The sequence below is a fragment of the Euprymna scolopes genome, chromosome 32, assembly GCF_053919585.1.
Source record: "Euprymna scolopes isolate OS-2025 chromosome 32, ASM5391958v1, whole genome shotgun sequence".
In the NCBI taxonomy this organism is placed as follows: Eukaryota; Metazoa; Mollusca; class Cephalopoda; order Sepiida; family Sepiolidae; genus Euprymna; species Euprymna scolopes.
In genome coordinates, this window is record NC_136513.1 from 10103227 (window position 1) to 10127205 (window position 23979).

A 23979-nucleotide genomic window follows, 5' to 3' on the forward strand; every position below is an offset into this window, starting at 1 on the left:
AATGTGTTATTCAGATGAATTTGCATTGGATTTATAACTTTTTTATTTAAAAAAAAATCATTTGATTCTTTTTTTTTTTTTCATTTTTGAAAATTTTTTATTTTTTGTAGGGAAGTCAGCCTGCCCACCCTTCGACATGAAGCAGAGTTTTATGGCATCACATCTCTCGGTAAGACTAAATATCAAAACTTGTGCTTTTTAAAAAAAAAAATTTCTTATCATTTGTTCTAGTTGAGAATAGGGCAACTTACTGGATGCCAGACATCCATCCACTATCTCATACATTCCAACCGAGTGTGTGCCTGTATTCACCATCAACATACTTTTCATTTGTTAAGTTTGTATGTATATCAAATCTAACAACACATATATCCTCACTAATGTGTGTGTGTAACAAATAAATATCGAGAGAGAGAGAGAGAAAAAAAATTGATGATGAAAAATAAAATTGAGTGTATTACAATATTTATTGACCCATCAAAGATTCAAACAAGAAATTATAATAATGAAAATTCCTTAACCTCTGGGGTGTTCAAAGATAGGCTCTTTTCATCAGAAGATAAACATTAATAAAAAAAATGCATCGTTTAGTTATTTATGCTAACTAGTTATGCATTTTTTCTTAATTTTAAGATAATATTTATATTTATCATAGCTAGGTATAACTGTACAGTCAATTGCAGCATTTGAATCCTGGACTGAAGTTACTTTTGACGTTTATTGAACATTTTTACCCCTACGGTCACTGAGACAGCTATATGACAAAGAAAGTGAAATATACTTATATTCATTAAATGAACACAATCATTATCCATAGTGTTTTTAACCAAAGGGAGGAAACTTTGCATTATTCTTTTATTTTTCTGAATTTTTGAGATGAGGATTGATAATTCATATTAGTTGGATTATTCAGACTACTGTTTTCACATTTCAGTCAATGTAACCACCAACATTCTTCAAGTGTATTTTGTTGAATTTGGGAATCTGCACATAATTTTGAATGGAACTCTTTATTTAATCCATGGGTATAGCATGTTCTTGTTCCATCAACCATGACCAGGTAGAAGTTAATTCGCAGTTGTATTCTGAATATCATGCAGTGAGGATTGAACCTTCAACCTCCAGAAAAGTGTCACCTACAACTGAATTTTACCAAGTGCATTATCCGTTATGCCACGGGCTCTTGTAGATTCCCAAGTTTGAGAGAAAGATTCTCAAGTTCAACAAGATACACCTGAAGAAGGTTGGCGGTTACATCAGCCAAAATGTTGGGAAAATAACACTCAAGATGAGAACAGTAGTTTGAATAATCCAAATAGTTCGAAGCTTTTCATGTTTCTTCTGCAGAGTACTCTTCCTTGAATAGAGCTTTAAATATTTCTAATAAATATTTTTTCATTTCACTATGTACATTCATTGTACATATGTTTCATCTTCACTTAGAATCATCAGTGTGTGAGAAGGTGGGAGATAATTTAGAATGATTCTATAAAATAACACTTGACACGTCTTTTTTGGCATTGTCCTAATTTTTGGCTATGATTTATTTATTAAAATTATGAGGGTCTCTTCACAATTTATTTTTCTATATAGTTGCCATCATTCTCAATGCACATTTGTTAGGAATTCAATAATGCATCTCTGCTTCTGATACACATCTATGACAGGGATTGCTCTCTTAGTCTCATATCATCATTATCTGCAACAAAGAGATTAAACTTTCAGTTCATGAATGCAGAAGTTCAGTCTTCATAACAATGCAATTTGCAATCTCTTTTAACCATTTGGATGGAATAATAAAATCGAGGCATTACTTTTGGAATGCCCATCGTACTGAGTGCAATCCAGATGCCTGATAATATGAAACATCTATAAATATAAATCTCACCTGTCTGTTTAAATGTATATATGTTTGTTTGTCTCACAATAACTTTCGACAGAGACGACGGATCCTGACAAGATCAGTATTATTTTGAAGCTCGACGTCTCGGACGACAAATATCGAAAATTTGGCCAAAAGCATTAATTTCTTCACTCTAAACTCGCCCGTTTTGTACAAGGAGGGGTCGATTTTTTTTTTGGTCATCGTCATCGTTGGATTGACTTTGGTTAATTTCAACGCTTTTGACTTTCGGTCACGTCATGGAAACGTCGGCTAAGATGTCAACTTTTCTTTCATTTTCTTTTCCGCTTTCGCGGCATGGGTTTCAGCCTGCCTGCCTACTACCCCCTTTTTTTTTTTTTTTTTTTTGCTCAACACACACCTCCAAACACCCGGACAACGCCGGGCACCCAGGCTAGTTTTTAAATAATCACTGGTTTAAAATCAACAAATGGAATAACTCAATTGTTGTTCGAGATGTTTTTTGTCAAAATTTTGGTGCTTATTCAGATTGGCACTTATAGCGATAAACAGCAAAGAGGAAAAACTTTTATATTGTACCCACTTGTAACAGAATGAAGATTTTATATTCCAAAAATCACAAAATCAAGTAGATTTTTTGTATTTACAGAAAAACAAATTTGACTATTTTTTACCAATAAGTGACAGCTGAGGCCATGTTTCTCTAGAGAACATGATAAGGGGAGGTAATCAATAATTCATTTGACAGTTTCTATGTGCATAAGGATTGTCTTCCCTTGTCCACCAATTTGTTGATTTCATCGAAACAGTAAAAAAATTTTATTTTCTTGAATTAAAAAAAAATACTTCATCAAATTATTTTAATTTTTGGAATTTTTATCTTCGTCCTATAACTGATACGTACATTATACGGACATTTCTGTATTTTCTTTAATTTTAAATGTTGACGTCATTGCCAATCTGAATTATCACCAAAATTTCTTTATGAATATGTTATTTATATAAAAAAGAAAAAAAAAAAAAAGGTAAATACTTTTCACTAGTACCACAACAAACAACAACAAATCTGAAACACTAACGTTCGCTCTTAACTGTTCAAAATTGAACTCTTTGGCTTTTCCTTTGTTCTTCATGCAAATTGATGTCATTTATAAAGAATCTAATTTTTTCACTGAAAAACCAGTGGCCAACATGCGAAGCATTTCTCACCTTTCAAAGCTGCCAAACTTTCATTTTTGTCTCTATTTTTGAGTTAGCGGCAGTTTTTCTTTCTAATTTTCAAAGTACACATCCACAGACATTTGAAATGGAAAAAAAAAAAATCACACTACAGCACTAACCCAAGGGGGATTAAACAAGTTTCCTCCAACGGTAGAAGTTTCATGAAAATATGAAATTAACAAGCAGTTCCCAATCGCATGTATATCCCCGTTAAGAGAGATGACAGCATTAGGTTTTAGCAACTCTTGCAGGGAAATATTGATTTCCTCCTACATACAGCATCTGGAATTCCCAAATTGGTCACCCATCTGATACTGACCAAGCTCAATACCGGTGAGTCAACTTGACTATGCTGTACAACTGATAGTGTTGTCATGAGTTTGATCCTTGTTGATGGTTGATACATGCTGATGATGGGTTACACAGACATTTGCTTTGTATATATAAATGTGTTGTGATAACAAGTAAGATAATACAGTGATATATTTACAAGAGTGTATCTACAGAAATACAAAAGTTTGCATCTGATACTATGGCTGTGACTGCCTCAAGACTTGCCCGTAACTCTATTCATAATGTCTGGAAAAGTCCATCTATTCCTGAATTAGGGTAGCTCAACATCACTCCATAACAAAATGTATAATTATTTTTTATACATTTAAAATCCATGTTTATGTTTTTACAGTGCTCTAAACCTTCTAATGTCAATGTTTATTTGCAGTGTTTTTGGTAACTTGCATGCCTTATTGCTACTTTTTGTTTGTCATTTCAGTCCGTCTCCTTATGTTGTGTGAGGATCTTGACCATCCGACATGCGGTGGGTTGCTGTTCCACTCCTATCTTGCCCCTCCAAGTAAGTATTCACATATATCTATTTGATAAACAAAGATTTATTTATGCATGTATCATTGTAAAAAAGTTATCTTGCCAAGTTATCTAGAAATTTCTATACAAACATTTTTCAACCCTAAATATATATATATATATATATATATATATATATATAGGGTTGAAAAATGTTTGTATAGAAATTTCTAGATAATTTGGCAAGATAACTTTTTGTAGTCATAAGTATATATATATATATATATATATGTATGTATGACTACATTCGGGTCCTTCCTTTTAACAAGAATATGATTGGCTGGCTAAGCCATAAATACCAACTGGTAGAGCAGCTTTAAACAGACATCAGAAGATACACCAAAAGTCTCACGCTTAAGGATATACTATCTTGGACCACAAACATCCATTTCGGGAAGTGTCATAGAGCTTCGTTGGCATTTAACCACTGAGCTGAACATCGCTGGTTGTTGTAAAGATCCCACTTTTCATCGCAAGTCTCAACCCAGTTGAGAAACAGGTCATTCTTGTTACATAAAAGAAGGGAAGATGACACTTCATAACAGCGTTTCTTCTGGTTGTTGTTTGATTTGTGACGCACCCATTTATCAAGCTTTTTGTCTTTCCAATCTCAAGTGATTGGAAATTGTTGTATATGTTGCGTCTAATTCAGAAGCAAGTTCTTGAACAGTTGTACATGGATTGGCTTCGACTAAGGTGCTTAATTAATCATTGTCAACATTCGATGGTCAACCACTACGTTTATCATCTTCAAGACTCGCGTTTTATTTTTTTTGTTTTTCCAATATCTCAAGTAGCTGGAAATTATTGTATACGTTATGTCTAATTCAGAAGCAAGTTCTCAAACAGTTGTGTGTGGATTGGCTTCAACTAAGGCTCTTGATTAATTGTTGTCAACATCTGATGGCTGGCCATTACACTCCTCATCTTCAAAACTCTTGTCGTCGCCACAAAATTTCTTAAACCACCATTGTGCTGTGCATTCAGTAGTGAATTCCTGGGTCAAACGTTTCATTGATATCACAAGCTGTATCAGCAGCTTTTCAGCCTAGCTTGAATTGAAATAAAAAAATTGTGCGAATTTGTTTTTTTTTTCAACTTGTATTCAATGTTCTGAAAAGAAGACATAATTGTTTTAAAACGGTTGTAATTTAAACGATTAGATGAAGCAAAAAATCCTCTTTAAAATGATGTATAAAGTAAAGGTATTGTAAGAAAAACTTATTTGAAAAATACATCATTTGAAATCAAAATTAAAAATTCCCCAAGAACCTTCTTGTCAACCTAATAAAATTAAAATGTGTGTACAATTACATGAATAACTGTTCATTTACTTGATGTGGCTTTTTTAAATGATTTATTCTTCTTTGCTCTTTGGAGAAAGTATAGAATAAGGACCCCGGAAGTCGAGAGACTCAAATGGGACACTTTTCAATCTACACTGGTTGACTGCCAACGCACGTGTCGTTTGTAAACAAACATACACAACTTGAGTTGTTTGTTTTATTCGTTGATTTTAAATATTAAGGAAAGATTTAAAGAAAAGTGAAAGGAATATATATTTTATATTGGATGCGGTTTTTCAAGGGGGGTATTTTCTTTTTAACAAAACTCTTTAATAAACAAACAGTGTCTATCGATGAATTTCTTGTTTTAAAATGAGTTTATTCTGTATGATTATTAAATTTCATTTTTTTTTTCTTTTAGGCATTTCAGAAAAACATTAAATATTTATTTTTTTAATGTAGGTTGCATTTTTTTTGTTCACATGTACTTTTTGTATCCCTGTTTTTACTTTCATTTTATCTTACTCACATGCTCTAATTTTGAATTTGTAGAAGTATTCCCCCCATCAATTGACATCTTTTTTTACCAAAACGGTCAATAACAATGTATTTTTTTTAAAGTTTAACCTATTTCAAATGGATATAAATTATTGCACAGCAAAAATAATTAAATTAAAACAAAAATCATTTTTCTTATTTCATAGTCTACATTAAAAAATAAATATTTAACCGTTTTCTTAAATGCCTAAAAAAAAAAAAAAAAAAAACGAAATTGAATAATTGTACAGAATGAACTCATTTTAAAACAAGAAATTAATCGATAGCTAAAAATTGTGGAACGCAAGTTTTACTAAAAAAGAAGAATATTTATTTGACTGCAAAATTTATTACATGGTATTCATTCAACATGAACACTGAAAATAAATATACACTTCTATAAGCATTGCTAAATAAACCAATTATAATTATGATTGAATTCAGATGAATTAAAGAGAATTTCCATTTGTTTATCTCTTTTTGTCTTAATTTTTAAGTTTACGAGATTCTCTCTTCCCCCCCCTCTCTCTCTCTCTTTATATATATATATATATATATACATAGTAGAAATGGTAATTAATAAAAACTGAAGAAAGTGCTCAATACTGTTGTAGAGCAAATATGCATTTTATTTTTTATTACCATATCTTTCTGTTAAGTTACATTATTGTTTCAGCTACCCGGCCGTTTTTTGGCCGTCTGTAGCTTCCTCAGACTTTTACAGAAATGTTCGTTATGATGGGATGAAAAAGTGAATGATATCAGGAGAGAGGTGCGAGAAGAGCGGAAAAAAGAGGAAGGGAACAAGGGGGAAAGGTGTGAGGGGGTGCTTGGTATGTCGGTAATGTTTTAGTTTTGGAGTTTAAGGACCTTGTGGGGGAGGGTCTGGGAAGTTCATTTCTGGTGTGGCTGAGGGCATAGGGATACATGGAGGGGGAAGGGGGATATGTGGGGGTAGGAGGAGGGGGGTTACTTTAAAATTCGAGTCTTAATGTTACAGTTTTTGGCGTCTCGTTGGTGAGATGATTTCTTGATAAGTATGTCTTGACCTGTTGGGTGTTCGCTTAGGTTCGGAGGCGGGGGGGGGGGCTATGATTCGGTTTATTTATTTTGTTTTTTATTTGTTAATTGTTTGGAGAGGGTTAGCTAGCGGTCGCGCGCGCGAGCACACACATGCGCACGTACACACATATATACTTAAAGAAACGTTCACATGTACACATGCATCTCTGCCCTGGCGTGCAAATATATGCACATATGCGTGCATGCATGCATAGACACCCGCGCCGCTCCCGCTGAAGTCAAATTTTCCTTAAGGTGCTAAATCGGGTACGTGTGCATGTGATGGTGTATATGTAGTGGTGTTGGGACGAATACTCAGAATCGGGAAGTGAAAAAATCTGAAATTTTAGGGGTATCAGAATCAGAACAATTTGTGCCCGTTTTCCGGAGCACAAAACGATTCTTTTAATTGTCTTTTTTTTTATTTGATTTAGTTTACAGCAAAATCTTCTGCTATTGGTAGTAATAATAAAATCAGAAATATTTATAGATTTTAAACTACCAGTAAAACTAAAATCTATAAAGATCATCTTCCACAAATGTATTTTCACATTTGAGAAAATATTGGAATATTTAACATATGCTTTTACAGTAATCAGGAATAAATAACAAATTAATCGTTAAACATTTAGAGATTTATAAAGAATTGGAATTGGTAATTGTATCGGAATCAGGAATTTAGTATCGAAATCAGTAATTGTATCAGAATCGGGAAAAATATTTGAATCATCCCACCACAAATAAATATATAACTTTATATACAGAAATCGATTTCATTTGATTATATATTGAATAACTTTCACCCTAGAGTGTCCCATTGTTGGAGATTTGACTAAATAATGATGTCACAAGATTGACTGATGAAAAATGTATTTATTCGTTTGCACAGTTGTTGAAAATTTTTGCCAGTGTGAAAACTGAAAATAAACATTAATTTCTATAAGAATTGCTAAACAAACCAATAATAATTCCAATTTGCATTAAAGAGAATTTCTGCATGTATATCTTATTTTCGCCTAAGATGTAAATGTTACATTATTGTCGGCATGCTGGTCATATCAAAGGTTGAAAATTTATCTTGTTAATTAGTTCTGGAGAATTGTGGTCATAATTAATAACAACATAATAAGCAAAGGAGAATAACTCATGCATATTTACAATTATTGGTTCCTCGATTTATCGGAGAGGGACCTATGTTTTCAATGGCGTCCGTGCGTCCGTCTGTGCGCTCGCTATTCCAGACGATTGCCTGAAATTTTGCCACTAATTGCATTTTATTAAATAAATGTGTACAGTAAAAAAAATTTTTGCGAAAATTCCCGTTGCGTCCCCAGGAGCTTAAAAGAGGTAAAAAAAAAAATGCCCCAAAATGGCCAAAAATGACACTTTTTGCCCCATAACTTTTGATCCATCTATTAAATTTTTTTGAAACTTGGCCAAAATGTGGAGCCCATTGTTCTTAATATAAATCCAGTATGGGTGGCCCTGGCAAAATTCTGGTTCGCATCCCTCTGGGACTTTTAGGGCTAAAAAATATGCCTTTTTGAAATTCTTTTTTTCATATTACTCAAAAACTATGTCAATATAGTGGTTTTCCATGGTGGTGAATTCAAATATACATGTCTTAAGCCGTGAAACTGCACCATTTGTTCATTTTCATTGGGATTCAGCGTTCCCAGGAGCTCAAAAGGGGTCATAAATGCTCCAAAATTGCAAAAATTACACTTTTTACCCCATAACTTTTGCCCCATCCATTAGATTTTTCTGAAACTTGGCAAAAATGTGAAGGCAACGTTGGCCCTTGACACTTCTTACATTCATCATTTCTTCACTATTTTTTGTAGCGTCATCTCACATGCAGCACCAGAAGGGGATCACGCACGCGCGGCTTGTTACTTCTTATAATACTTCTTGTTTCTGTAATAAAAATAGCCCAGAAGCAAATACCAGTTAAGGAATTTCAGATCTCTTTAACAAAATAAATAAAATCTAGTTTCAAGTTCTACACAAATATGTCCTTTTTGACTTTTCTTTTTGTTATATTCAAAATGTCCGTATATGTAAACTTCAAGAACTTTTCTATTTCCAGCACCTCCTTGCCCTCCGGTCAAAGATCATTCGGAAGAAGGTGCCACAGGATCTGACATTTCTAATTCTCCCAGGGAAACAGGATTATTAAATCTTCCAACACATAATAGGTAAGGTGGAATAACAAAATAATTCTCTCTTTCATTGAGTAATATATATATATATATATATATATATATACATTATGTCTAATTCAGAAGCAAGTTCTCGAAGAGTTGTGCATGGATTGGCTTTGACTAAGGTTCTTAATTTATTGTCAACATCCGATGGCCGACTATTACACTCATCATCTTCAAAACTCTTGTTGTCACCACAAAAGTTTTTAAACCATTATTGTGCTGTGCTTTCAGTAGTGGTTCTTGGGCCATAACATATATATATATATATAGCACATTATAGTGATTCAATGAAATTAAAAAAAAACTTTATTTAAATCAAGGATTTTTTATTATTCCAAGTGAGACAAAGAATACTTTAGAAGTTTTATCTCCTTATCCTATAGGGTTTTGATGCCTACCATCTCTTCAGAGGAGAAAACTTTGGATTAACAATTGAAGTCGACCTAAATAAAAAAACAGCCAATTTTTTAGATGTCTCTTTGAATCTATTTTATGAATCCTTCACCCCGTACCATAAACCAAATCTAAACCTATTTTATGTACATAAACAATCTAATCATCCAAAGTCAATAGTTCCATCTATCTCCAAAAGAATATCAAATTTATCAGCCGACAAAAAAGCCTTTAACCAAGTATAGACATTCTACAACAATGCTTTAAAGAACTCAGGATATAAAGAACACATAGAATATAACAAAAAAAACCTTTAGTGAGAAAGCTAAATTCGGTGATTACCCATAATATGACAATAAAAAAGAATAACAACAAAATAATCCAAAATGCTCCTAACAATATTAACCTCCACATCAAGGATACAGCCCCCTACACAACCCAAAATCCAAAACAATTTAATAAAAATAGAAAAGTAAGATGTAAAAAGGCCATTTGGTTCAATCCTCTTTTCAGTTCCACTGTAAAAACTAACATACTGAAAGAATTCTTTCAAACAGTGGAAGAATGCTTTAAATACCCGTATAAGTATAGTACTATATTAAACAAAAACTCTATAAAAATTTCATACTCTACAGTGACTAATAACAGGAAAATTAAACAAGCACAGAACATCCCAGTTGATCTAATACCTAGTAACAAATGTAACTGCCAAAATAAAAATGAATGCCCTCTCAATAACGATTGCATACACAAAGACGTGGTATATGCTTGCACAGTCATGCAATTACCAACACAGGCAAACAACCAATCTAATGGGGGAAGTAATGAAGTTAATCGAAGTACCCAGGACGCAAGTATATATAGGGAAACATATGGTCTGGGTTCTAATAATAACAATAACAACAACAAAAACCAGATTAACGGATCCAATAACATAATTCCCAGTGAAAACCAGAATAGGATTAAACAGTTATACATCTTCAGGCCCCCTCTCAACTCAGCTCCCCAATATAAGATTCCCCAACACTGGGAATAAATAAACCAATAAACAATAATAAAACAAGGAAAACATTTACTTACATAGGTGCATCCTCTAACTTAATTAAAGTAAGAATTTCAAACCACTTGCACTCTTTCAGAAATGAAAGATCTCAAAACAATGGTAATAATAGCATATCCTTAACTACATTAATCAATAGCCTGGAAGACAAGAAAATTCCCTATTCAATTAAATGAGTATACTGAATAAATCTAGATCATATACCCCAGGGGACAAATTTTGCAATCTTTGTATATCCGAAGCAGTTAACATTATCACCTTCAACAATAAACCCATAATAAATGTCAAGAATGAACTAGTGTCTAGATGTAAACACGAGAAAAAATTTAAATACAGCCAACTTAAAATAAAATAACATACACTTTATATATATACAGGTAAATGGGTAAAAACATAATACTAAATGCATATCGCTTGTGAATAAAATCTACTTAGCGAATTAAAAAATGTTCTTTTTAAATAAGTTCTCAAACATCTCATCTAACCTATATAATAACACCTTAATTTACATTTTAAGTAGAGACTCACCATACACACATTAATATAATACAATTTTAAATTCTAACACATAACTGGGATCTTGTTAGAATACTGTTTCAAACTAATATGTAACTTCTCAATTAACGAGCTTTATAATTCATCCCCCTTTACTACCCACAAATAGTGTTAAACATTCCACATTGCAAAGTAATTTCCTGATCCACACATATGAATATGGATGTATAATACTCAATAATGCGTCATCCTTGTTGGTACTAGTGTAAACCAACTCTAGAGCCTTAGTTACATAACCCTATACATTTATTTTCTGAATGTTAATTAGCAGTATATGAACTAATTTGGTTTTATTATAATTAGCTTTATTACGTGCACTGATTATTATAATAAGATGACTAGTTCTATACTTTCTTTATATTTAAATTCATAATCTCTAAAGTATGTATGTGTGGGTATGTGTATGTATATATATATATGTATAATTGTGTATGTACATGTGTGTGAATGTATATATGTATGTATATATATATATGTATGTGGAAATATATGTATGTATATATATATATATATATATATATATATATACGTTTTATTTTTTATTACCGTATCTTTCTGTTAAGTCACATTATTGTTTCAGCTACCCGGCTGTTTTTTTAGCCGTCTGTAGCTTCCTCAGACTTTTCAGAAATGTTCGTTATTATGGGATGAAAGAGTGAATGAGGTCATTCATCCCATAATAGCGAACATTTCTGTAAAAGTCTGAGGAAGCTACAGACGGCCAAAAAAACGGCCGGGTAGCTGAAACAATAATATAACTTAACAGAAAGATACGGTAATAAAAAATAAAACGCATATTTGCTCTACAACAGTATTGAGCACTTTCTTCAGTTTTTATTAATTACCATTCCAACTAAATATATATATATATATATATATATGTGTGTGTGTATATAAAGTTCTTCCAGTTAAATATTATCAAATATTATAATTATTATTACCAGTAAGGCAGTATTATTTTCTATTTAACAGTAAAGGATTATCATTAGTATTATAAAATTAAAATAACAAGTTCTATCAATACGCTTAGATTTAGTTGTACAATTTACTTACAGACATTATTCTAAATCTTCAGTTTAATTCCTCTATTTAAAGGATATTATCAATGAGTATAAAATTAACAAAAATAGCACCTTATGTATTAATTGTTTGAGTGGACTGGATTTAATAGATTTAAACAGTAAAGAATTTAAGATGTAATTAGGTTAATTAAAGGTTGATTTCAGCTTGAAAAACGCAGAGTTTCATTTGCTTCTTCTTCCTCTTCCTTTCTTTTTCCTCCCTTTCCATATACCCAAGCCTAACCTAACCTACTAAAACGGCTACTCAACATTTTTATAGCTTTTTATAGCTTGTTTGAACTTTGTCTATAGAGTTCACTTTCTGCTATATATATACATACATATATATGTTATCTCCTCCCTCCATCCATCTCTTCTTTTTAAATTTCTCTCCCCTCCATTACCCCTTTCTACCTATTCTATCTCACTTACATTTAATTCCAGTAATACTAATGTCTTTAATAAAAAGTTCCAACCAGACCTTAAAAATCTTTTCACCGGCCCATAAAGAAGAATTACTCCAGAAATATGCCCAACTTGGATTTCTGCTCTGTGATGTGGATTACCCAATATACAGCTTGGATCTCATTACCTTTAAAGGACAGTTACCGTGGATTTTACCGCACAATTTGGAACTAAACCTTTATATCCTTTTCTTCAATTTCCTCTGCTATGTGACTTCTATTTAATCAATTTTTGATTATAATTTTCCATGTCTAACTGACTTTAGCAAATAGGGTGAATACCATATCTATTTGCTAATATTTTCTCCTCTGAAGAGATGGTAGGCATCGAAACCCTATAGGATAAGGAGATAAAGCTTCTAAAGTATTCTTTGTCTTACTTGGAATAATAAAAAATCATTGATTTAAATAAAGTTTTTTTTTTAATTTCATTGAATCTCTATAATTTGCTTTATTTGTTCTATCCTGTATATTGAGCAATTCCTATTTAGATGGGATAATACATAGCATGTTACGACCAGTAATATTTTGTAAATCTTATAATCACAGGTTTCCATGCCAGTTGATTGTTAGATAAATCTATTCAGAAGTGTGTGTGTGTATATATATATATATATATATATATATATATATACTAGCAAAAGTACTCGTCGTTGACTGGGTTCAAAAACAGTCTACAGAAAATGGACTCTGATTTATTAAAGTACTAGCGGGGGTACCTGGCGTTGCCCGAGTGTTTGTTTCCGGGGGGGGGGTTAAAAAATGTTATGGTAGGTAAGTAGGAAGGATCAAACCCGGACATGAGTAAAAGTAGGAAAATAAAGTGTGAAAAAAAAACAAAAAAAAAAACATCTGCAACGTTAACAGTTCGGCCACCAAGAAAAGTCCATTCCAGTTGTTTAGGGAAAAAAAAAAACGACTACGGTAGGTTGGCACAAACGTGAAAATATAATGTGAATTGTCCAGCACGCTAACCACTACGCCACAGAGCACTGCAGCTTAGTTTAGTGATTTTAAATAACTTCACATGAAAGAACTATGAAGCCAAACCGGTGTTCTCTTCTCAACTGTTCCTTGTGAACGATCCCCAAACGGTGTTAAGTGGTGGCAGGGGGAGGAGGAATTTATAAGAGAGAAAATATTTTACCACTTCCATTGATCTTAACCGATTTTGGCCGTGATTTCTCAGCAGAAAAAGTATAGAAATCTAAGATTATCGAGGAATTTGAGAAATAATAAGCCTATAACACACCTCAGATATTGTTCTGCCGTTTGTGCATATTATATTTGCATGAAATATCTTGATTTTTAATCCTATTAAGGTCAAAATCAGACAGGAAAAAATGAGTTCATTTTATTTATATAGAGATGATAGGTTATGAAAAGGAAGGGTTGTAAAGAGATAGGTTCGAATTTGAGGGGATCAAAACCAAAGCAAAATATGATGAAAGTAAAAATAAAATAGATAAACCCCATAATTTATTATGCTATACCTGTTCACACTGAAACACTTATCACAATATTCTGTGGATCTATATTAAAAAACCTTGTTAAACTTTGTGACATATTTCCATTCTATGGAGGCCAGGTGGGAACGAACACCCCATAATTTTATTATACCATATTTCTTCAAACTGAAACATAATTATCAAAGTATACTTACACAGATAGATATGAAAAGTCTTTATTAAAGTTTGTGCCTATTTCCATTCTATGAAGGCCAGGCGCGAACGCAGACCCCACAATTTTATTATACCATCCCTATTTAAGTTAAAACATACTTATCAAAGTATTATCATGTACATCTATATCAAAAACACTTGTAAACGTTTTTTTTTTTTTAATTTTAAATTTTTTATTTCCATACTTTGTGGACCAGGCGCGAGCGCAGACCCCACAATTTTAATGAACCACCGTTCTGCCAGATCAAACATACCCATTCCTGTGTCTCGGTACATCTTCTATCATTATATGTAATCAGTTTTTTAAAATAGTCAACCATATAGGAGCCTATTCGTGACCAGACACACACACACACACACATTCAGCTTTATATTATAGATATATATAGATGTTGTTTGTTTTGGTTTTAGCGATATGTTTTGAATTAATTCAATTATTTACGAAAGTGCATTTTTACCTAAATGCGAGTTAAGAATAATTTTTCGCTTTAACATTGGGAGCGGTATATATATTATTTTTAATTATATATATATTTAATTATAATTACATTTTAAAAATAATTTTATATATATATATATATATATATATATATATATATATATTAGGTTGGTGCAAAAAGGATGTAATTTTTTTATCAGATATCTATATATCAAAAAACAGCATTATTTTTGCACCAACCTAGTATATATATATATATATATATATATATATTAGACGTTTTAACCAATTAAAAACAGGTGAAAGTTATAGCCCGTTCACTTAGTATGAATGCTTTATTTCAAGCTTCTACAGTAAATGTGCTATTGTGCTGACTAATCTCTATTAATTCCAAACTGTTCATTGAATGGATATCATAATACTTAATTCGCTGCACATTATCATAACAAAGATCTATACAAATTTTCAGCTAGATTGGCCCAGTAATTTCTGAGAAAAGTAGAACAGACAGACTAAGAGAACTATCATATAGATATTAGATTTTTTGCCCATTAAAAACTTAGAAAAGTTGTAGACTTTTTTTTTTTTACATAGGAATCACCACTTATCAAGGCCCATAGACCACTCGAGGATAAAGGTAAAGAGTGTACAGTATAATTGGAATAGCATCAGGGCCGGTTGCTTTACTTAGAATGAATATGCTCTGCCAAATTGATAGTTGAATATGATTAACTTTTCCTCATTTTTCAATAAATACTAATCCATATCTATATATCTATAAAAGTGAATGTCTCTGTGTGTCTGTCTGTATACATATCCCTATGCAATAACTCTGTCAATTTTTAGTCTACAGACTCGAAATTTGATATACATGGTACTAAGATTTGGGAAAATCTATGTGATCGGTTTTCGGTCAGAAATTTTGCTGTTAAGGGGTCAAAGTTCAACGATTTGTCCTTTGAGAACTCTACCAAACTCCTCCGCCAATTTTTGGTCTAAACACTTGAAATTTTAGATATAGGTTCCTTGGACATGGATCTAACTTAATAACTTTATTTGAGCCCAAAACAATAAATGTTAAGGGGTCATAATACGAGTCAAAGTTAGAAAAATTGACTTTCTTTTCTTTTTTTTTTGCTCAGCATACACCTCCAAGCACACGGGCAACGCCGGGCACCCATGCTAGTTAATCTCTAAATGTTCATTGAATGGATATCATAATACTTAGTATGCTGCACCTTATTATAACAAAGATCTATACCTATTAATCTCTGTACATTGAATGGATATCATAATACTTAGTTCATAGCACCTTATTTTAGCAAAGATCTATATCTATTAATCTCTGTGCATTGAATGTATAGCATAATACTTAGTTCACAGCACCTTATTATAGCAAAGGTGAATACAAAATTTTTGCCAGATCGGTTCAATAGTTTCTGAGAAAAGTGGAACAGACAGACAGACAGGCAGATAGACTAAGAGAAATTGGATATAAATATTTATATAATGTTAGGTATGTGTAAATGTTAATATATTTCTATACAGTAGAACCCCGGGATACAGCACTAAAAATTAGTAACAAAATACAGTACAGTATATAATACACATGTATATAATCAAATAACATTATAAATAACAATGCAAGCAGAACCATTACGGTGAAGAAGTAATGTCAACAAATGGATGAAATGCATCAGAAACTTTGACAACAACACCCAGCATTAGTCAACAAAAAAGGCCTAATTCTCTTCCATAACAATGCCCAACCACATGTTGCTAAACCGACCCTGCAGAAGTTGAACGAATTGGGGTATGAAACTCTGCCTCAACCACCATACTCTCCAGATCTCTGACCTACCGACTACCGCTTTTTTAAGCATCTCAACAACTTTCTGTATGAATAATGCCTCAAAAACCTAAGTGATATCGTTGCTACCAGGAAGCAAGATTTTTACGTTACTGACATAAATACATTTTTGTTTTGCGTTGGCAAAAGTGTGTTGATTCTGATGGTGCTTATTTCAATCAATAAATTTTTGCTTGAACCGAGATATATTCATCTGAATTTAAAAGTTAAAAACTGCAAAAACTTTCTTGTCAACCTGATACTTGAACCATACAACACAATCATGTTGACACGCTGGTTCTTGTTAGATCATGGAATTTAAATAATGTTGAGCCTGGCCAGTACCAGATGGGTGACCATTTGGGAAGACTAGACACTGCGAAGGTTGGCCATTGGACCAACACCCTTACCCCAAAAAAAAGAACTTTTCGGTACAAAGGCATCTACAAAAGTTGTGGATGGCCTATGCCCCTCCAAGGGCTCAATAACACACTCCATAAATTTGGGGACTCAGATTGGATTTCAGGTCAGTTTTAACCATCGTCAGCCAGATTTTTTTTGTCCATAATATTGTCTTTTTTTTTTTTTCAGCTCTGTAGGAGAGCTTGGACAATTTCTTTGTCAGTGAACTCTCATGTTTGACAGTGAAGGGCATGATCTAACTAGCATAGACGTCTCATGAGGACGACTTGTCAAAGGGAATTAATTTGTAGCCGAAACATAACTGTGTTGTTTTGAATGAAGTGCTGCCATCGACACATAGGATGTGACGTACACAGTGATAATAAAAAGTTTTCAATCGCCTAACATCTTCCGCTCTCATTGCTCAGGATTTGCTGCCGTAGAAGAGGATTGTTTCCATCAATGCTTGATAGATCCTTAATTTATTACTTTATCTCAGATTTTGACCAAATCTAGGAATTGAGTCAGCAGAAGGCATGATGTGCTAGATTAATTCACAGTTTGACCTCTAGCTGTAATGGTGGCGCCAAAATATTTGAAACTCTCAATCTCTTCCAGAATATTACCATGGAGGTCGATGGGTGTTTTGTCTGTTGGGGTAAAGCTGGCAGCGAGTATTTTTGTCGTGAAGCCATATATTTTCATCCCAATCTGCGATGCAGCATACTGATGCTCTTTGATAGCACACTAGACATCAATAAATGTTTCACCAAGTAGAGCGGCATCATCTATGTAATCTTAAGTCATTGACAGCAATTTTCCAACCAACAGTGACTAAACTCTATTAAGGTATACAAGGTAACCCAGTCAATAATGTCATTGAAAAGTGTTGGTGAAATCCTTGGCGAACGTCAAATCATATTTCAAAGGGTTCTGAAACCTCACCCTACATACATATACAGGATTCTGTATGCTTTAAAAAGACATAAAAATTTAGCCAGCCGTTTGCATAATTTTCCAAGGGACACAATTGACATGTCTATATATTTTTATGTATAGGATTAACTCCTAAACTAATTCATCAATCATAATGAATTTTGTAACATAGCTACTAGGCTTAAGGGTGGGTAATGTAGGTTATATTTAGTTTTATATAGTTTTATGGAATATAGTTTTGAAATAGTTTTTGATGGTAATGTAGGTTATATTTAGTTTAAAATAGTTTTCTGGAATATAGTTTTAATATAGTTTTTGATGGTAATGTAGGTTATATTTAGTTTAATATAGTTTTATGGGTGGGTAATATAGGTTATATTTATTTGAATATAGTTTTATGTAGGTTATATTTAGTTTAATATAGTTTGATGGAATATAGTTTTTTATGGTAATGTAGGTTATATTTAGTTTAATATAGTTTTAGGTAAAATATCAGGTTGAGAAATTGGCGCAGTCTATCCTTCTCTCAAGGGTAGATGGGACTCTCTTAAGCTATGGTAGACACCCCATCTAGTGATGGCGTCATGATAAAAAATACTCTGGATAACTCTGGCCAAGTATCAAGTATTCAGCTACCGACAAGATTTGAATTACATTATAGTTTCATATAGTTTTATGGAAAAGAGGCAAAGTGGGAATGGAAGAACTTCCTGTAAATTCTGATTTTTGTGAAATTTTAACAATAGGTGTGAGACATTGATGAAATTTAATTGATCTCATATACGTATAGTTAAAATCTCACATTTTTCAAATTTCAATTTCTTTGGAATTAGGAGACATAGCTTAGATAAAACCTCCGATTTGAAAATAAAAATATTGCTGATATTCATTTCTTTTTGAAATAATATAAATTAACTGAGTTGTTCTCATCTAGACGATAAAAAAATGAAATATCCGTGCATGACTTTACATGTATTTGGTTGGAAAAACCTAGCACTGCTCTAATATTAAATGATTACCAACAATGACTAAAAGAAAACTAGAAAAAAAAAGAATTTGATAAAGATGAGAAAGATCAAAGAAAGTAACTCCATGTGTGTTTGTCAGTGAAATGATCTTCCAATCTTACCCATCAACCTATATATATATATATATATATATATATATATATATATATATATATAGGTTGATGGGTAAGATTGGAAATCTTACCCATCAACCTATATATATATATATATATATATATATATATAGGTTGATGGGTAAGATTGGAAGATCATTTCACTGATCTATATAAACTATATATATGTATATATATATATATATATATATATATATAAATTCAAACATGGCGGAATAAATTGAAAAATAATTGCAACTTCTCTCCACATTTTCGAATTTTCTTATCATGCCCATAGTCCTTTATTTTCTTTTAAAGTTGATGAGTTCTCTTTTTTCTGCTGAGTTAAGGGTGGAATAAATTTTAAAAATTGATATAATAATTACATGAATGATTCTACACTATGAAACAAGAATTGTGCATCTTTTGTTATTTATTTTATATATATATATATATATATATATATATTTCTGTAGAAATGTATTTTATTATAATATATACCAATCCTTATTTAAGAAACTCAATGCAATTACAGAGCAATATAGTGAATAAATGACAAAAAACTATATTCCAAAATTCATTATTTTTACCATCTTATAATTTATTCCTTTAATTCAGTTGACATTTACAATTCTTCACAGTATCTGTTTCGTAGCGCAAAATCAATCACGGAATTATTATATCAATCAATGAATCTATTATACCCTTAACTCATCAGAAGAAATAGAAATAATCAATCCGTCAAAAGGAAATAAAGTGTGATTTGACATGATTAAAATCCAAAAATTAAAAGAGAAGCTGCAAATACCTTTAAAATGTTTCCATTACACTATTTTGAATTTTAAAAATAAAGTCACTAGACTCAACTATTTGTACTAACATTCTCTATTAATTTATGAATATTCTACCAGAATGTTCTATTTAATAATTAGAAAATTTCTTCATTCTAATTTATGCACGCATACTTATGAAAATAATATGAATAATTATAAACTATTATATATGTTTGCATATATATGAAACTCAACTGAACTATATATATATATATATATATATATATATATATATATATGCATACATCTATAATATAAAGCTGAACGTGTGTGTGTGTGTGTGTGGTCACGAATAGGCAAACATTACATGGAAAACATTAAAATATGTTTATAAATATTCCTTAAAATTTTTGAGTATCAAAACCTATCTCTTTACAACGCCCTCCTTTTCATAACCTATCATACTTTCATCAGTCACAGTCCATTTTCTGTAGGCTGTTGTTGAACCCAGTCAACGACGGGTACTTCTGCTAGTATATATATATATATATATATATATATATATATATATACCATTCCTTGGACTATATTCTTGTTCTTATACTATTAATACAATAAATCTCATTGTATTATCCAACCCGTTGTTCGATTAATTATTCCACCTCAGATTTATTATTTGCTTATGTCAAAATCCACGACATAACAATTATTGACCAACCAAATTAATGTGTACTAAGAAAGTGTTGAATCTGGAATTACTGCAAAATTATCTATAATAGCACTTGTTGGGAAAGAAAAAGAAAATGGTTAGATCAAAATATCTACACTGTCATACAAAGCTACAAAACTTGATTAGAACTGTGGAACACTAAATTTGTTGCTCTAAAGAAAAAAACACCACAGTTTTATTTTAAAACTTTTATGGAAAAAATCGATTCAGGTAACTTGATTACATAATAGAACTGACATCCATTCAATGTAGCCATCTTCAGCCTCAATCACCGTCTCGATACGGGCCCGGAACAATAAATAAAAATTAATAAATAATACTCATCTCAATAATGAATTCCAATTAAATAATATGTATATCATTCGGTACGGACACGATTATGGAAGATCAGATAATAAACATGAATTTATAAGACCAAAAAATTTAACCTTGATCGCTCTTCATGGCCCGTGGCGCAGTTCATAGAGACGTTGAATCTCTACGATTCTAAGTGAGAATTGTCTGAAGATAACGGTTTCAATCTTACCCCAAACTGGCCAGAGGCTTGCTTGGTCAAAACGTGGTGAGACGACAACAACTATGGAAGGCAGTAATTGCAGTGGATGTAGTCAGGAGATTCAGAGTTCGTATCCCGTCATAGTTACCACCTGACGAAGGCCAGAGGAATAGTTGGTCGAAATGTCGTGTAACAACTAAGAAAAAGATGAAGATAATAGTCCTTTTGGGATTTGTACAAAACTGGCCAACTAGTAGATAGTCTGCAACAAAAAAAAACAAAAAAAAAAAACGGTTTTTTTGTCAAAAGGAAATGGAATCATGTTGTCTTTTCCAGGGCAAAAATTTTATCGTTCCACCCTGTATACACAACTTTGAAATATTGCAAATATTTATTAACGAGCGTTCTAAAATGAGGAAACCCAAGGAATAGTTGGTTATTTTTGCTTTTTTTTTAATTTAGTTTTTTGTTTCTTTAATTAATTGATAGGATTTCTATAATTGCAGGCGTCTGTCTTTGGACTCTAGTTTTAACCATCGGAAGCATTCACTTCCTGATGACTCCTCCTCCTCCTCCTCCACTCGACCCATGGAAGATTCCACCTTAAAATCCCATCAAATAGTAAAGGAAAAATGTAGTGCAGGTAAGAAATGGTTATTTTTTTATTTATTTTTTAACTCATGACTAGGGCTGTGACAACAGCATATCATTTTCATTCTTTTGACTCTCGAGTATATATCCGACACAGTAAGACACAGTCAATCAACCGAGAACCACATATAAGATATTAACGGATATATACCCAAGAGTCAAGACAATGAAAAGAATATGTTGTTGTCACAGCCCTACTCATAAGTCACCACTAATCAAGGTTAAAAGACACTCGAGGATAAGGGTTAATTAAATATTGGATGATGAAGGATACAAGATGATTTCAAATGATGTGAAACAAAGGAACAAAATTTGATGACTTATGAGAATTGTTTATCACAAGTGTTTGTTGACATTGCATTTTAAGATGATGCTGTTGTAGCCTAAAGGAAAGCAGTATCATGGTAATATATTCCACAGATGCAGAGTTCTAAGAAAAAAACTCTGTTCATGGAAATTCCATTTAAAGTATATCAGTAAGGATGGGTTAAGAATAAAATTTATTTATAAGCAATGACAAGTTCAGTATAAAATGTTTTTATCAACAATAACATACTTCATCGACAAAACTATACTGATATAAAATGTATTACAACGGGACAAGATCAAAGTGTAGTATCTGTTCTTCAGATGCTGCACTTCTATTTCTTGTTCTCTTTCGGTGGAGGAGAAATCCTTCACGACTGAGACAATTTTTATTTTTGTACCTTTTCTCCACGTTAAAAAACGACCCTGGTGTCTAACTCTGTCCCGTGGGGAGGCATAGTAAATAGGTACAACCAAATAGAAAAAAATGATAAAATTAATTGCTCTAAAATAACCTATCATATGTGCACATAGCAAAAGTAAAAATAACCAGATTATAACAAAATAAATTTTTCTAAATATTTGAAAACTTAAATAATTATTTTAATTTCTGTATAATTTTATTTTTTAAAATTATATTTATTATATAAAAAGATATGGCTTTTTATTGTTTTCAGTTTTAATGAATGAAGTGTTATTTTCCCTTTTTATTGTTGACAATTTTAATGAATGAGATGTATTATTTTCTGTTTGATTTTCATCATTTCTATAGTTATACAAAGTTGTGGATGATATGTATTTAAGCCGATCAATTTATTCTAAATGCTTAAATTTAAAATATTATTGTTTTTGTTTCTTTTGTTTTCTTTCATTTAGGTTCTACATATTCCGAGCCCCTTCGCGTAACCATGCTGAGAGGTCACCATAACTGGATCTGTACAGCATATTCACATTTTATTAGTTGTTTTCGGTAAGAATATTTATTTTTCTGAACAGGAGACTTCAGTGGTATGACCACATTACAAGGGTTCTTTTGAGTTGATGAACGCTTGAGATAGCAGATGTAGGCCAGGGAACACATTAAAGGAAATAATAAGGATGGACTTTGGAGAAAAAGGGATAAATAAAGACCTGGCAGAGATAGTTTAGTTTGCAATTTCTGAAAGCTATCAAACACATGCCAGCATGTGAAACTGACATAAAGCCAAGTATGATGACAACAAATTATTAATTGCTATTTGTTAATATTCATAGGCATACACAGAATATTTTGAATCTAAAGGAGTCAAACAACAAATTTCATGGATATTATTACTAGAATTTTTAGCCAGTTAAAACAGGCAGAAATTATAGTCTGTTCACTTAGAATGAGTGCTTCATGACAAATTGATGATTGAATATAAACTTGTGCTCATTTTTGCATTAAATATTAATCCTTATTAATCCATAACTGTACATCGAATGGATACCATAATATGTAGTTTGCTCCACCTTTTTTTGACAAAAGTCCACGCAAAATTTCAGCCAGATCAACCTAGTAGTTTCCGAGAAAAGGTGAAACCTAAATACTAATCCTTATTAATCTATGCATGGAATGGATACCATATTACTTAGTTTGTTTACACCTTATTGTAACAAAGTTCCATACAAAATTTCAGTCAGATCGACTCAATAGTTTCCAAGGAAAAATGAAACCGAAATACGAATCCTTATTAATCTATGCATGGAATGGATACCATATTACTTAGTTTGCTACTGCTACACCTTATTGTAACAAGGTACAATATAAAATTTCAGTCAGATCGATTCAGTAGTTGCCAAGAAAAAGTGGAATAGACAATTAAAGAGAAATATAATATAGATTAATAAGCATCATATTAAATTGTTTGATTTTAAATATAATTTTATACATTTTTTTTTTCTCGCCATGAAGTTGAATTGACGATAAAACAATTAGTAAACAGTACACGTGTTGGTCTGTCTGCGTTGTTATTAGTGTTGGACGATTCCAATATTTTTCC

At 31.9% G+C, this 23979-nt stretch overlaps 1 protein-coding gene across 1 annotated transcript in view; it reads left to right on the forward strand.

The window, feature by feature from the left end:
- The window catches only part of LOC145256220 (BTB/POZ domain-containing protein KCTD3-like), a 78946-nt gene that overhangs the window by 25728 nt on the left and 29239 nt on the right, over positions 1 to 23979 (forward strand). The window contains exons 6-10 of the mRNA XM_080114840.1: positions 111 to 169; positions 3858 to 3938; positions 8924 to 9032; positions 21508 to 21644; positions 22835 to 22928. Coding sequence (XP_079970966.1) covers positions 111 to 169; positions 3858 to 3938; positions 8924 to 9032; positions 21508 to 21644; positions 22835 to 22928 — 480 coding nt within the window. The remainder of the gene's footprint in view (positions 1 to 110; positions 170 to 3857; positions 3939 to 8923; positions 9033 to 21507; positions 21645 to 22834; positions 22929 to 23979) is intronic.